Source organism: Tamandua tetradactyla, chromosome 11 (genome assembly GCF_023851605.1).
Source record: "Tamandua tetradactyla isolate mTamTet1 chromosome 11, mTamTet1.pri, whole genome shotgun sequence".
In the NCBI taxonomy this organism is placed as follows: Eukaryota; Metazoa; Chordata; class Mammalia; order Pilosa; family Myrmecophagidae; genus Tamandua; species Tamandua tetradactyla.
In genome coordinates this window covers 61,842,355-61,856,484 of record NC_135337.1, presented here as the reverse complement: position 1 = coordinate 61,856,484, position 14,130 = coordinate 61,842,355, and the positions used below count along the sequence as shown (strand labels likewise).

General features: G+C 34.8%; 1 protein-coding gene across 9 annotated transcripts in view; it reads left to right on the top strand.

Moving 5' to 3' along the window:
* Positions 1-14,130, top strand: part of UBE2U (ubiquitin conjugating enzyme E2 U) — a 112,296-nt gene that overhangs the window by 42,832 nt on the left and 55,334 nt on the right. For 7 of the 9 annotated variants that reach the window (XM_077120717.1, XM_077120719.1, XM_077120716.1 and 4 more), the window contains one exon: positions 9,705-9,793. In XM_077120717.1, the coding sequence (XP_076976832.1) occupies positions 9,705-9,793 (89 nt within the window). Of the gene's footprint in view, positions 1-9,704; positions 9,799-10,473; positions 10,662-14,130 lie in introns of those variants that run through there. The other 2 variants (XM_077120721.1, XR_013159437.1) reach the window with 2 other exon arrangements.

The following is a 14,130-nucleotide window of genomic DNA, read 5'->3' as shown; positions in this document are numbered from 1 at the left end:
CATTGATATATGGACCAAAAGAATTCATATGGAGAGTTCAGAAATACACCCTCACATCTGTGGCTGATTGATTTTTGATGAGTGCCAAATCCACTCAATTGGAAAAAATAATCCTTTCAACAAATGGTGCTTGGAGAACTGGGTATTGATATGAAAAAGAATGAAGGTTGACCCCTATCTCAACCATGTATAGAGACTAACTCAAATGGATCAAAGACCTAAATATGATAACTAGGATATAACTCCTTGAAGTATCTTCAGGATCTGTGTTAGACGATGATTTCTTAGTCTTTACACCCAAAGCACAAGTATTAAAAAAAAAAATAGGTGAGGACCTCATCAAAAGAATTAACTTTTGTATGTGAAAGGACTTTATCATGAAAGTGATGACTGCCTATACAATGGGACAAAATATTTGGAAGCCATATATCCAAAATGGGTTTATTTTCTAGAATATATAAAGAAATCCTACAACACAATAATAAAAAGACAACCCAATTAAAAAATGGGCAAAACATTTGAACAGACCTTTATTCAAAGAAGATAAACAAATAGCTAAAAAGTACATGAAAAGATGCCCAATATCATTAGGTATTAGGAAAATGCAAATCAAAACCAAAATGAGAGGGCGGTGCTCAGTGGCAGAATTCTAGCCTGCCTTGCTGGAGACCGGAGTTTGATTCCCAGTGACTGCCCATGTAAAAAAACCAAAAACTGAAATGAGATACTATTTCACATCCAGTATAATGGCTATTATTATTATTTGGGCAGGGGGGAGATAGTGCATGGTCCAGGAATGAACCCAGGTCTCCCGCATGAAAGGTGAGCATTCTATCACTGAACCACTTGTGCACCATCTGGCTATTATTTTAAAAAGCAGAAAATTACAAATTTTGGCGAGGATGCAGAGATATAGGAACGCTCATTTATTACTGATGGGAATGTAAAATAGTGCACATATTGTGGAAGACATTTGGCAGTTCCTCAGAAAGCTATAGAATTACCATATGACCCAGCAATCCCACTACTAGGCATATTCCCAGAAAAATTGAAAGCAGGGATTTGAATAGATATTTGTACTCTGATGTTCATAGCAGCATTATTCACAATTCCCATAAGATGGAAGCAACCCAAATGTCCATCAACCAATGAATATATAAACAAAATCTTGTATATACATAAAGTGGAATGTTACTCAGCATAAAAAGAATGAAGTTCTGATTCATGCAACAACATGGATGAACCTTGAAGGCATTATGTTGAGTGAAATAAGCCAGACACGCAAGGCAAATTGTATGATCTCACTAATATGAAAAAATTAGAATAAGCAAACAGAGTCAGAATCTAGAATATAGGTTACCAGGGGCTAGGTTGGGGATAAGGAATGGGGAATTAATGCTAAGTTGTACCGAATTTGGGTTGATTTTAAGTTTTGGTAATGAGTTATGGAGATGGTATTACAACATTGTGAATTAATAGCACTGAATTAAAAATGTGAATGTGGGTAAAAGGGGAACATTTTAGGTTGTATGTATGTTACTAGAATAAAAATTAAAAGAAAACACTTAGAATGGTACAACAATGAACCCTGTTGTAAACAGTGGACTATAGTTAATAATACAATTATAAATAAAAATGTTCTCATGAATTATAACAAATGTACCACATTCAATGCAAGGTATTAATAAGAGAATGGTATTTTTTAATTCTGTATTTTACATAATTTATGCATGATATTTCTGTAAACCTACAACTCCTCTAAGAAAATTATAATTATTGATAAAAAAGGAAAAAACTCCTAACAGCCTTCTTTGCAGAAGTGGAAAAGACAACTGATCAAATTCATATGGAAGGGCAAAGAGCCTTGAATAGCCAAAACCAATGTGAAAAAGAAGACCAAAGTAGGAGTCAAAAGTTCTAATTTCAAAACTTATTAGAAAAATACAGTAATCAAAACTGTGGTATTGGCACAATATAGCTCAATAGAATTGAGGGTTCAGAAATCAATTCACACATAGAGTTAAATGATTTTTGACAAGGGTGCCAGTCCACTTAATAAGGGAAAGAATAGTCTCTTTAACAAATGGAGCTGGAAAAATTGAATATCCATACGCATAAGAGTGAGGGGATCCTTACCTCACACCATATACAAAAATCAACTCAAAATGAATGGTCAATGACCTAAATATAAGAGCTAAAACTATAAAACTCTTCAAAGAAAACTTAAAAATATCTTTAGAACCTTGTGTTAGGCAATGAATTCTTAGACTTTACACCAAAAGCCTACACAACAACAACAACAAAATGCATATCATCAAAATTTTGAAAATTTGTACATTAAAGAACATTACCAAGAAAGTGAGAAGAGAACCATCAGAATGGGAGAAAATATTTGGAAGCCATATATCTGATAAGGGTTTATATCTAGATATATAAAGATTTGCTTCAACTCAACAACAAAAAGCATACTCAATTAGCAAATGGGTAAAGAATTTGAATAGAATTTTCTCTGAAGAACACGCGCAGTCAAGAAACACATGAAAAAATGCTCAATCATTAGTCATTAAGGAAGTGTGAATCGGAACCACAATGAGATACTACTTCACACTCACTAGAATGGCTATTATTATTCTTTAAATGGAAAATAACAAGTATTGAAAAGGATGTGGAAAAATAAGAATGCTTGTACATTTTATTAGGAATGTAAAATGGTGCAGCTGCTGTGGAAAGCAAAGTTTGGTGTTTTCTAAGAAAGTTATACAATTGCCTCATGACCCAGCAGTTCCACTTTTGGGTATATACTCAAAAGAATTTAAAGCAAGGATTTGAACAGATCTTCATACAACAATGTTCATAGTGGTATTATTCACAATAGTCAAAATGTGAAAGGAGCTCAAGTATTCGTCAACAGATAAGAGATTAATAAAATGTGGTATATACACGCAGCAGAATATTATTCAGCCCTAAAAAGGAATGAAGTTCTGATATGTGCTATAACTTGGGTGAACCTTGAAGGCATCCATGTTGAGTAAAATAAGACACAAAATGACAGTCTATGATTTCACTTATATGAAATAACTAGAATATGCAAATTCATAGGGCTGGAAAGTAGATTATAGGTTGCCCGGGGTGGAAATGAAAGAGGGAATGGGTAGTTAATGCTTAAAGAGTGTGAAATTTTTGTTTGGCATGACGAGAAAGCTTTGGTAATGGATGGTGGTGACAGTAGCACAACATTGTGAATGTAATACCACTGAATTGTATACTTAAAAGTGGCTAAAATGGGAAATTTTTATGTTCTCCATATGACAATAAAAATTATAAAATATAAGATGCCACTTCATACACATTAGAGTGGTATAAATCAGTGAGATGCTGGTAAATGTTTAATAGCTGACTGTCTGGGGAGAAAGGTCTGATTTGCAGCATTTGCCAATTTCAGTGGCATAATTCTCCCACCATGACTCATTTCAAGCTACCAGCCTGAAGCAGAGTCGGGAAGAAATGCTAAAATCAACTTTAGTCACCAGGATGAGCCAGTTTCACACCACTGGCTAAAATTAATTACTTAACAATATAAAGTATTGGTTAAGATTTGGAGTCACTGGCACTGTCTTATATTGTTGTGTACATTGTTGTACCATTTTACATGCCCAGAACCACTTTGGGACACAGTTTCTTAAAGAGTTAAACATGCATCTTCTCTGATTTAGTAATTCCATGCCTAAGTATTTACTCAAGAGAAGTGAAAACATATTCACAAAAATACTTGTACACAAATGTTTATAGCAGCTTTAATAATATCCCAACTCCAGACAACTCTAATGTCTAACAGTTGAATGTTGAAACAAATTGTTATATTCATAAATATAATAGTCACAGCAATAAGAATGAATGACTACAAAGTGGAATAATAATGCAGAGGTTATGTTGAGTGAGAAAACACAGTAACAGAGCCATACATAGTGTACAATTCCACTTTATGAAGTTTTAGGACAGGCAAAACTCGTCTATGGTGGGAAATCAGAACAGTGATTGTCCAAAGTGTCGAGGGAGCTTGACTGGGAAGGAGCAATGAGGAGCTCTCTGGAGTAATGAAAATAGTCCAGATATTGTTTGCAGTAGTGGTCCTGCAGGTGTATTCGTTTGTCAAAACTGTCAGTCTATAGACTTTAAATTTATTCATTTTATTGCATGTAAAATATACTTTTAAAAAGTTGATCTTATTAAAAGTTATTAAGCTATCTGTACAGTTCTTCTGTAAATCTAAAGTTACTTTGAAATAAAAAGTTTATAAAGATAACCATTTTCAGTGACTTTCAAAGTTCTAAACTCTGAATCTAAAACCTGCGACTACTACGAGAAAGAAAAATTATAGGCCAATGCCTCTCTGAACATAGATATATAAAAAATATTAGCAAATTGAATCCACTGGTAAATAAAAAAGTACAATACAGGAGGGTTTGTTTCAGGAATGCAAGATTTGTTTAATATTCTAAAATCAATCGGTGCAACACACCAGATTTACTGAATAAAAGGGAAAACCATAAAATTATCTCAATGAATTTAGAAAAGCATTTACTAAAGTTTAACGCCCATTCATGGTAAAAAAAATCTCAGGAACCGAAAATCGAAGGAAATTTCGATTTTCTCCAATAACCTTTATTTGGAGTAAAATCCATCAGCCAACCTCATACTTAAATATGAAAGGGTGAATGCTTTTCCCTTGAATTCAGAAATAAGTATGTCCAATATCACCATTTCTATTCAAAATTGTACTGGAGGTCCTAGGCAATACATTGAGGCAAGGAAAGAAATAAAATCGATAAAGTATAGAAAGGATGAAATTAAAACCATCTTTATTTACAGACAGCATGGTCATGTACATAATCCACTTGAATATACAAAGCATGAAAATTAAATGAATTTAGCACAGACCATGGATATAAGGTAAACATTTAAAAATTAACTATATTTCTATATATTAGCAATCAACAAATAGAAAATGAAATTCTAAAAATACCACTTACAACAATATCAAAATGTAACAAAAGATGTATAAGGCTGCCATACTGAAAACCACAAAGTATTTCTGGGAGAAATTTAGTAGAAGATCTTAATAAATAGATATATAATGTTTGTGGCTTGGGAAAGACTCAGTATTATTACTGTGCTAATTCTTCCCAAATTAATCTATACATTCAGCTCAATCCCAATAAAAATCTCAGCAGTTTTTTCTAGAAATTGACAAGCTCATTCTAGAATGTATATAGAGATGCAAAGGACCTAGAATAATAAGGCAATCTTGAAGAAAAACATTACAGGACTTTACACTCCCAGAAATCTAGACATGCTAGGAAGGTAAATTAAACTTCAGTCTGATTGAATCTGTTGAGGCCCGTTATCTGTCCCTGAACTCTCTTCTCCATGGTTACATAGCCCTGAACCCTCAGGCCTCTGTCTTAAAGCAGACTGCATGGCTTCTACATGATGGAGGAAGTATGGGCTGTCTATTGGCCCCTTTAACAATCTTCCTAGACAAGAACACCTTGATGAGTAAGAGTTTGATAGGCACAAAGGGGAAGTATCTCTAGGTAAAACTGCTTGTACAGATACAGGAGTATGACAGTATGTTATGCTCAGGAATGGCAGGTAGTTCCATGTGATGGAGCCTATGGATGTGAGGAAGCATGGTGGAAGAAAAGATTGGAAATGGCCAGATAGTAAAGAGCCTTGAGTTCTCTCTGAACGTGTTTAGACTTTGTTCTACAGAAATAGATAGCCACACATGGTTTTCAAGCAGAGGTATGATAACCTGGAGTAGGGAGAAACCGCCACAGGAAAACAATTAGGAAGCTATTTAGCGTTTGCAGGAAAGAAGTGGTGAGGTTTTCATCCAAGGCAATTAAGACGACTAGCTTACACTGAGTGCTGATTGGGTGCTAAACCACAATCACCTGAGAAATGTCTCTTAATTTTGTAGATGAGGAAACAGGCATGGAGAGGTTAGATAGCTTGCCCTGGCTCACACAGTAAGTTGTGGTGCCAAGAAAGAGTTAAAAGAATTTAACCAAGGTAGGCTTTGATTCCATAGCCTATACTCTTAGCCATGATACTGCTAAGCTATACCATGGTGGAGAGGAAGATTCCGTTCAGAATATTTAAGGGTTTAATCAGGCTTTAGTTATGACTGCAATGTGGCTCCTCTGAAATGGCTACCACGATTGTCTTACCCTTAAAGATCTTCTCTGTTTGCTTCACTGCTTCTCTGCTTCCCTAACACTGAGTTGGTTTCTGCTTTCTTTTCTAAACACTTATATTTTGGAAGTTTGTTTTGACCTTCTGGCTTCATCTATCAATTTTTATCCTGATTTGATCCAAATGTCTTATTTCCTACCCCAAGTTCTCACTCAATCACATTCTTAAGGTAATTTCTACTTTCCTATCCTATCATCCCCTAAAACCCATATCTAAAACCCAACTTAGTTTAACTTGATGTTATCTATTAATAGCAAAATTAACTAGTCTTCCAGTCTCTAGGAATTTGACCTTCAAATTCCTTCACCTTTCACACCCTATCAGGCAACCAGTCCAGTCAATTCTTTAGCATTGTATCTTAGATTCATCTCCTTCTGTTACTGAGCAAAGGCAGTAGATTCTTTTGCCCAATGCACTCAATGACCAATTCCTAAGACACTGGGGTTTCAAAGAGAGAATAAGTTTATTATTAGGTGCATAGCAGAACAGATGGCCTGTTGGCCCAAAATCCATCTCTCCAAACTGTGACAATTCTGATGGTTTTATTAGAGAAAAAGGGCAGGGTTTAGGATAATGAGCACAGTGGCCCCAGATGATGTAATTAGAAGTGATCTGATTATTGAGCATGCACAGATTGGTTACGTGCTTATTCACAGAATGTATGTAAGAAAATAGCAGCCTTAATGTAATGATGGGTATGATTTTTAGTATTATAATGAGGTATAGTTGACTTGTAGGTTATAGTCTACACTACTGTGCATGTCAGGTGGGCCCCTTTTGGTTAGATCCAGTCTCGGTCATTAAGATAACTTTGGACTTGGGGTGAGTTAATTCTGGGCTGACCCAAGACCCTCCATTAATAAACATGGGGCTGGGACTGACCCAAGACCCTCCATTAATAAACATGGGGCTGTCTTTAGTAGATTATGAGACTCTAAAGTTGAAAAACTGGATAATGGATACAAATGAAAGTTAGTCACAAGGTTTTTACAATTACAGGAACAAAAGATAAAGCCTATAAAATCATTATCAGAGATCAATCAAGCTAGATTACAATAGAAAGAATATGGTATTTCCCTTGTCTACTCCACTATACCAGAGAGCAAAAAGGAGTATCTATATAATGATTCAGTAATCAAAATGATCCCTTAAATCCTGATTTTTGGTTACACTCCTCTTCATAATTTTGCTCACACTCTGGTATTAGCTCTCAGTATCTCCTGAATTTGTTTCCTGACTGTTCCCTCTACCTTATATAATTCACCCTTCATAATAATGTCAGTGAAAACTCTTGCCAAATACCAATTTCATAATTGCCTTATTCAAATTCTTCCCATCACTCTCTATACCTGACAAATCAATTCTACTGACTTTACTCTTATCTATTCTTTGTCTAAATTTGAAGATACTACATAGCCTGGCTTCAATTTCTTTATCAGATTCCCACTCAGGAAATTGGAACTTTCCACTCAAATCAATTGTCTCATTACTGTCATCCCTTCCCCCTACATGTTCTGAATGCACTCACATGCACATACCGGACTCATTCCCATCTGAGCTATTCCTAGGATTGTTTCCCTGGCCTAAAATGCCTTCTTCCTTTTTTCCAGGCCTGCTCCCAAGTTACTCTTTCCCTGATGGCATCAAACAAAATGATATTTCCCTCCTCAAGTCTATTGCGCTTTTTACACTGCCAAAGAACCAAAGAAGTGTCTGTTCCTGTATTCTCCAAATGTCTGTTAAACGATATAACAGTCATATTAATATGTAAAGCTGTACTATTTACTAGTCCAGGAATATATCTTATTTTTCCAAAAGGGTAACAAGCGCTGATGCTCAATTTTAAATCATCTTCTTTTTTGTCTGCATAATTCGAATAATAATAATAAATTCCCATTACTGGTTGAAATGATAAATACCTGAATTTTTTTATACTTTACATATCCCTGTAGGTTTAGTGGCTTATCTAAATAATAGTAGAATGTAATTACTGTCCTCTTGTTTTAAGGGATTTTTTCTTTAGAGAATTGAAAATGTAAATTTCACAAATATTTAAGATATTTTGCTTTGTGTATTCAAACTATACTAAAGCCATACCTTTTAGGGTAATATTTTTAATTATTCTTGGGAAACAAAAAAGAAAACCCCTGAAGGCTAACAGTTTGAAATTGAACAGTACACCCTTGGGAACGAAAGGGTCATGGGTCGTTCTCAAACAGACAAAAAACAATGGAGACGATTGTACTTGAAGATGGTGTATTTTTTTTTCACGAGACAGTGTGTTGACAGTTTCCTTCCTCTTGGGTCATTGTTGCCTGTTAAATGATCTGTGACTGCAAATTGATCACAAGCTTTTCATGCAGGAGATATAATGCAGCCTTTCATTTTGTTACCTCCGTTGCCAAATTCTGAAACATTTCGTTGGCAAATTAATGTAGTTTGGTATATCATTTAGTAATATAAAGCACGGTGTGAAGCTCTGGAAGCAATAATAGTAGTGATTAATTTATCTTCACTGTGCTTCAATTTTCTAAATTAAATGTGATTGCAAAAGTAATAACACATTGAAAAATACCAGTTTTAAAATCAGGTGTCAATAGTTGTTCTTTAAATAAATTAATTCATTAAAACGTTCAGATTTTACACCTATTAATTTCAAAATTGAGTCAAATATTTACTGTACCTATGACTTACTGTAAAATTAATGCTACTAATCGTGTTCTAACTGAAGTTGCTTCTTCCTCTAAGGACCAGTTGGAAAATATAAGGCCTTTTACATTTGATATTTAAGCATTATTTAAACCAGTTAACTGATGATTTCACATGTCTGGAAAGTATCCTAAAGTAATGTTTTGTCTATAGAGTGTTGGACATCTCAGTATTCAAAAAGGTTGTAGGAGAAAAAGCTGGAAATGCAGTTATTGGAGAGACTGCTCTATAGTTCCCATGTAGTACATAACATTGTATGCTCTCCTCTTAGGATGTGGTAATGTTAGTACAGAGAAGAAAAAGTGCAGACAGGAATATTAGTAAAAAATTGTTTCCCCTCTTTGAAAATGGCCAGATCTGTGTAAAATTTCTGCTGCTTTTATTCTCTCCTCATGATAAAAATAAAATATGTGGTTTTGCTAAACTTTAGACTTTTAAGAAAATTATTTAGTGTAGAATGAAAAATTTTACTGTTATAAGGCTTCCTTAAAGTTCATTTTTTATTGTTAGTCATGACATTATTCAAATTTCAGAAATGATTTGAGCATCTCTGCATGTATATGATTTGTATTTATTAGTGACAAAATAAATATGTGAGATTTACTACAAATTTGCAAAACAGCCTAATGTGTTGTGACCTAATGTGGATTGCTCTCTGAACAGTCCAGTCTGATAAAGCAATTTTAAAGAGCAAATTTGCAAGCTACTCATTGTCTGATTTTAATTTATATTTTCAGATCAATTAAAGCAATCCCATTTAATGATTACTACAAAACATGGTCTGGAATAGCCACGTCGAAAGCCACAGAATGTTACAGAGCTCCATGTAAGGTGATCTAGCCTAATCCTAAATCATTAGTATATATTAATCTCTGAATTATTCTCAGGTTGTCTTGCTTTCTAAGACTAATTGACACGTATTTGCAATGTGAGGATGATAAACTTCTCTGTTAGCACTATACATTATTCATTCAATAAGTATTTAGTTCCTGTTTTGAATAGAACCCTGAACTGAAGTCTGGTTAAAAGCCAGAAGGAAAGATAGCCAATTGGAAAAATATAAAACGACCTTCTCAATCTTATGAAGGTTATTGATTCCCTTCACCTCATGGTTCTCCTCTTCCCTTCCTAAGGATTCTTCTGCCTCTTTTCTTAGCAATTCCTTCTTCATTCAGTCCTCGCCATCTGTTCTCTCTAGAAGTCCTCACCCACCATCATGGTTTCCCTTACCCTACATGCCAGTGATTCCTAAAGCCACAGCTCTATGCAACACCTCTTCAGAATTCTACATGCATATTTACAAGTGCTCATTGGACATCTCATCTACATGTCTTTCAGGCATCTCATATCTAAGGTGCCCCAAAGTTAATTCATAATCTTTCCTCTAAAACCAGTCCTTCCTTTTTAACCTCTCTTGGTTAGTGGTAGCTCACCATTCGTCAGCTACTTGTCCAAGTAGACTTCTTTACCTCCCTCATTAAGCCTTGTTGATTTTATCTCCTGCAGCTCTAAGAATGCTTCTCTCCTCCACTCCACCGCCACCCCTGTGACCATTGCCTTAATATGGGGATTCATCCTATCTCCTCTCATCATTGTGATAGTCTCCTATTGGTTTCAAGAGAACAAGATATCACTCAAAAAATAGTATTTAGTTTTATTAAGGCACAAATTAAGACAAAACGTGACTAAACTGAACAGATTTTTGTCAAGTAAGTTTTTGCTTGAGATCAATAATGTCTAAGAAATCACTGTTCTTGAAGGAGCTAGTTATTGTCTTTTTCAATCACACATTACTTTCTTCCCTCATTTGCAGACTAGCAGTAAAGAAATACATTGTTTAAGGTTATGAACCTAGTCTTTAGCAACTCTAATAGTATAAAAGGTTTTGTTGTTTTCAATGCCAAAGTGTTTAAATGTTTACATGATTTTGAAGGTTTGTGGCTGGGTGCTGCCTAGTTAATTCAACAAACATGCATTGAGCACCTACTAAGTGTGAGGCAAAAAGGAGCCCGATGGGCTCCGGGAGGTGGTAACCTTTAATCACACAAACTTTGTGTTGATAGACATTGGTGCATTCTCTGGATGACTCAAAGTCCAACGTCTCCAACCGAAAAACAAAGACATTGTTACAGGATGACACTTTATAGAATAAGAAGTTATGTAAATATATAGGAGTACTTGGAAGCTCCAAACTGAGGAAAAAATTAGAATAGAAGCACATACCAAAGCTTAAGGAAATGTCGGAGGGAATGCTGGGCAGCAACGCCCAATTAAATAATGAAGCACCACTGACTGCAGTGGTGAGTGATGAATAATGAAGCACCACTCACTGACTGCAGCTTATTCCTCAAAAGAACTTGACACCAGAGTGTTTAATTTTGTTGTTTTCACATTTGCCATCAACCTAGTATATAATTCAACTTTCTTTGTGAATAGTGGGTAATGGTTATCTCTAACTCTGAAGAATTTCTGAGACTTTGATTCTAGCACTTGGGGCCAGATTTCACAATTGGCCCTGCCTCTTCTTCCCCAGAGGATTGTTATAAGAATGTTTCATGAGCTTTCTTTCAATAATAACCAACACTTAATTTTAAAAATTAAATGTAAACCTGTAAATGTAAATGTAAATGTAAATACTGCTGGTCATTTTGTCTTTGGATAGGTCAGCTGGCTGAGATCCAATATTGTCTTTTCAATGGCCTAATTTCCTGACAATAATGAAGTGGAAGCTTCTAGATTAAAGAACACTTCTTCAAATACTTAGAAACGAAGGGGGAAACTTCTAATAACTTCATTTCTATAGATACATTCTCATCACTGGAAAGCTTATTAAACCTTTGTGCATATTTTTAAGAGCTTTAACTTTTATGAATAGTAGTGAATAGTTATGTTTTGATTTTTGGTATTAACTCTTTTCTTTGTTAAATAAATTTTTACATTGTCATTGGTGCCATAATAGTAGTAAGTTTATTCTTATATAATTTGGCTTACAGAGTATGCTCAGAGATATATATATATTTAATAACCCCAGTCTAATATTCTTTAATTCATTTATTCAACCAATATTTATTGAGCACTTAATATATGTTATGTATAGTGATATATCAAACCTATGAGGTAAGTATTGTTTTAGAGTTGAGGAAACCTAGACCTAGAGAAGTTAAGTAATTTAACTATCGTCCATTTTGTAGTATAAATTCTGGAGCCTAATTGTCTGGGTGTAATCCCAGCTCTGCATTTACTTGCTGTATGTCCTTGGGAAAGTTTTTTAACCTCCCAATGTCCCAGTTTCCTCACTATAAAGTGAGAAAATCACTGTGTATATCCCGTAGAGTTAAAGCACTTACAACGAGGCCTAGAACATAGTAAGTACTCAGTGTGGTTATTGCTCTATAGCATGAGAATTAAATTCAAACTCTGAAACATATGCAATATATTTTTCAATAATTATAATTCTTAGTTCATAATGTATATAATCCTAGGCAATCATACAGGAAAATGTACTGATGCTCCACTCTTCCTTGTCCATCACTATAGAATGGCAAATAACAGGTTTGGCAGAGAACAAACTAATACATATGGTTGTGGGCAACAGTGCCTTAATGACAGAATATCATTCCCAAAAGGAAATATGTATGTTTGAGAAAAAGAGTTCCTTCAGCCCCAGTGTACTCTTTAATATTGAATGGAGGCTTCCTGATATTTGTTTGCTGTTTCAGGACAGTCCAAACAGCCTGAAGCATCTGGTGGATGCTTGCTTTCACCCTAGAAGATATTCTTCTTTCGGACAGCAATAAGGACAAGTGTGCCCAAATGCCTTAAGATGTGAAAGGCATTGCCATTTAATTCTAATACCATGGTTCCATGGCTGATCATTAGAACCACCCGAGGAGCTTGTAAAAATTTTTATGTGAAGGTCACACCCCAGACCCATTACATCAAAATCTTGGGAGTAAAACTAGGCAATACTAGTTTTTAAAGCTCCCCAGGTGATTACAGTGTGCAGCCAAAGTTGGGGAGGTTCTAGTAGGAAGAGCGTGATGAAAGAAGTCAGCAACTCCTTAGCCTTTGTTTGTTTTTGTTTTGTTTTGTTTTTTGTCACATACAGTTAGGTGAATTTAGGTTAGTCACTTAACTCTTTGTATCTTAATTTTTATTTCTCAAAAATATTCCACCCTACTTTTAATTGCTCTATGTTAGCCTGAGATACTGCATGAAAATGAAGCATGCTAAGGCAAGTGGGTGATTTTACATTTCATTGGATGTGACAGTCCCAACAGTGGAAAAAAAAATTCACGTAAAACTATACAGATGGTGGACAGAAGGTGTGTTATGGGAAACAACAACAACAATAACAGCAACAAACAAAAATGAAACAGTTGAAGCAGTGTTACTGAGCAGCAATATGAGATGAAGGACTATATTATGGAGGTGATGTGGGATACTTTATTATCACAGATTAGAAAACGGCCACAAAAGCAAGATAGGGTACTAATGAGGAATTTCCACTTGAAAAACTTTCCTTTTAATAAACATTCTTTTAGTATCTTTTATGTCTAGAAACTGATCGGTGTGTTAGAGACGAAAGATAAACGTGGTGATAAGCTTTCTATGGCATTTACAGTCAATTGGTAGGAGTCAGATGAGAGAAAAAATAATAGGAATAAAATATAGGAAATGTTAAAATATGGATTATACAGAGTACTGTAGGATTTCATGCCTCAAATGGTGGAGAAAGTGAGTCTATGGTAAAAAACTAGTGGGAATATTTAAGAAAGGTGGCCATATCCCTTTGGGTTTTATAATATATAATTAAGAGACTGCTATACATATTCAAACATAAAATCTAGGAAAGGCAATTTAAAAATAATAAGAAAAGATATGAATTATCCTTGAATAAGAACCTTAAAAGGAAATAACATTCATGAGAGAGTAAAATGAAAATCTTGGCTAAGGAATAATGAATAGTCCCAAAGAGAAGACATTATTCAATCATTCTGTGTCCATTTGTTATCTGTAAAGTGGGTACTATAGTTGTAGCACCTGCATATCCACTTAATGTGCCCAGCATATATTAAGAACTCAATACAAATATTAGTTATTATAATCATCTAAATGAAGTAAGTAGGCCTCACTGAGAACTCTGAAGAGTTCAGATTTGTT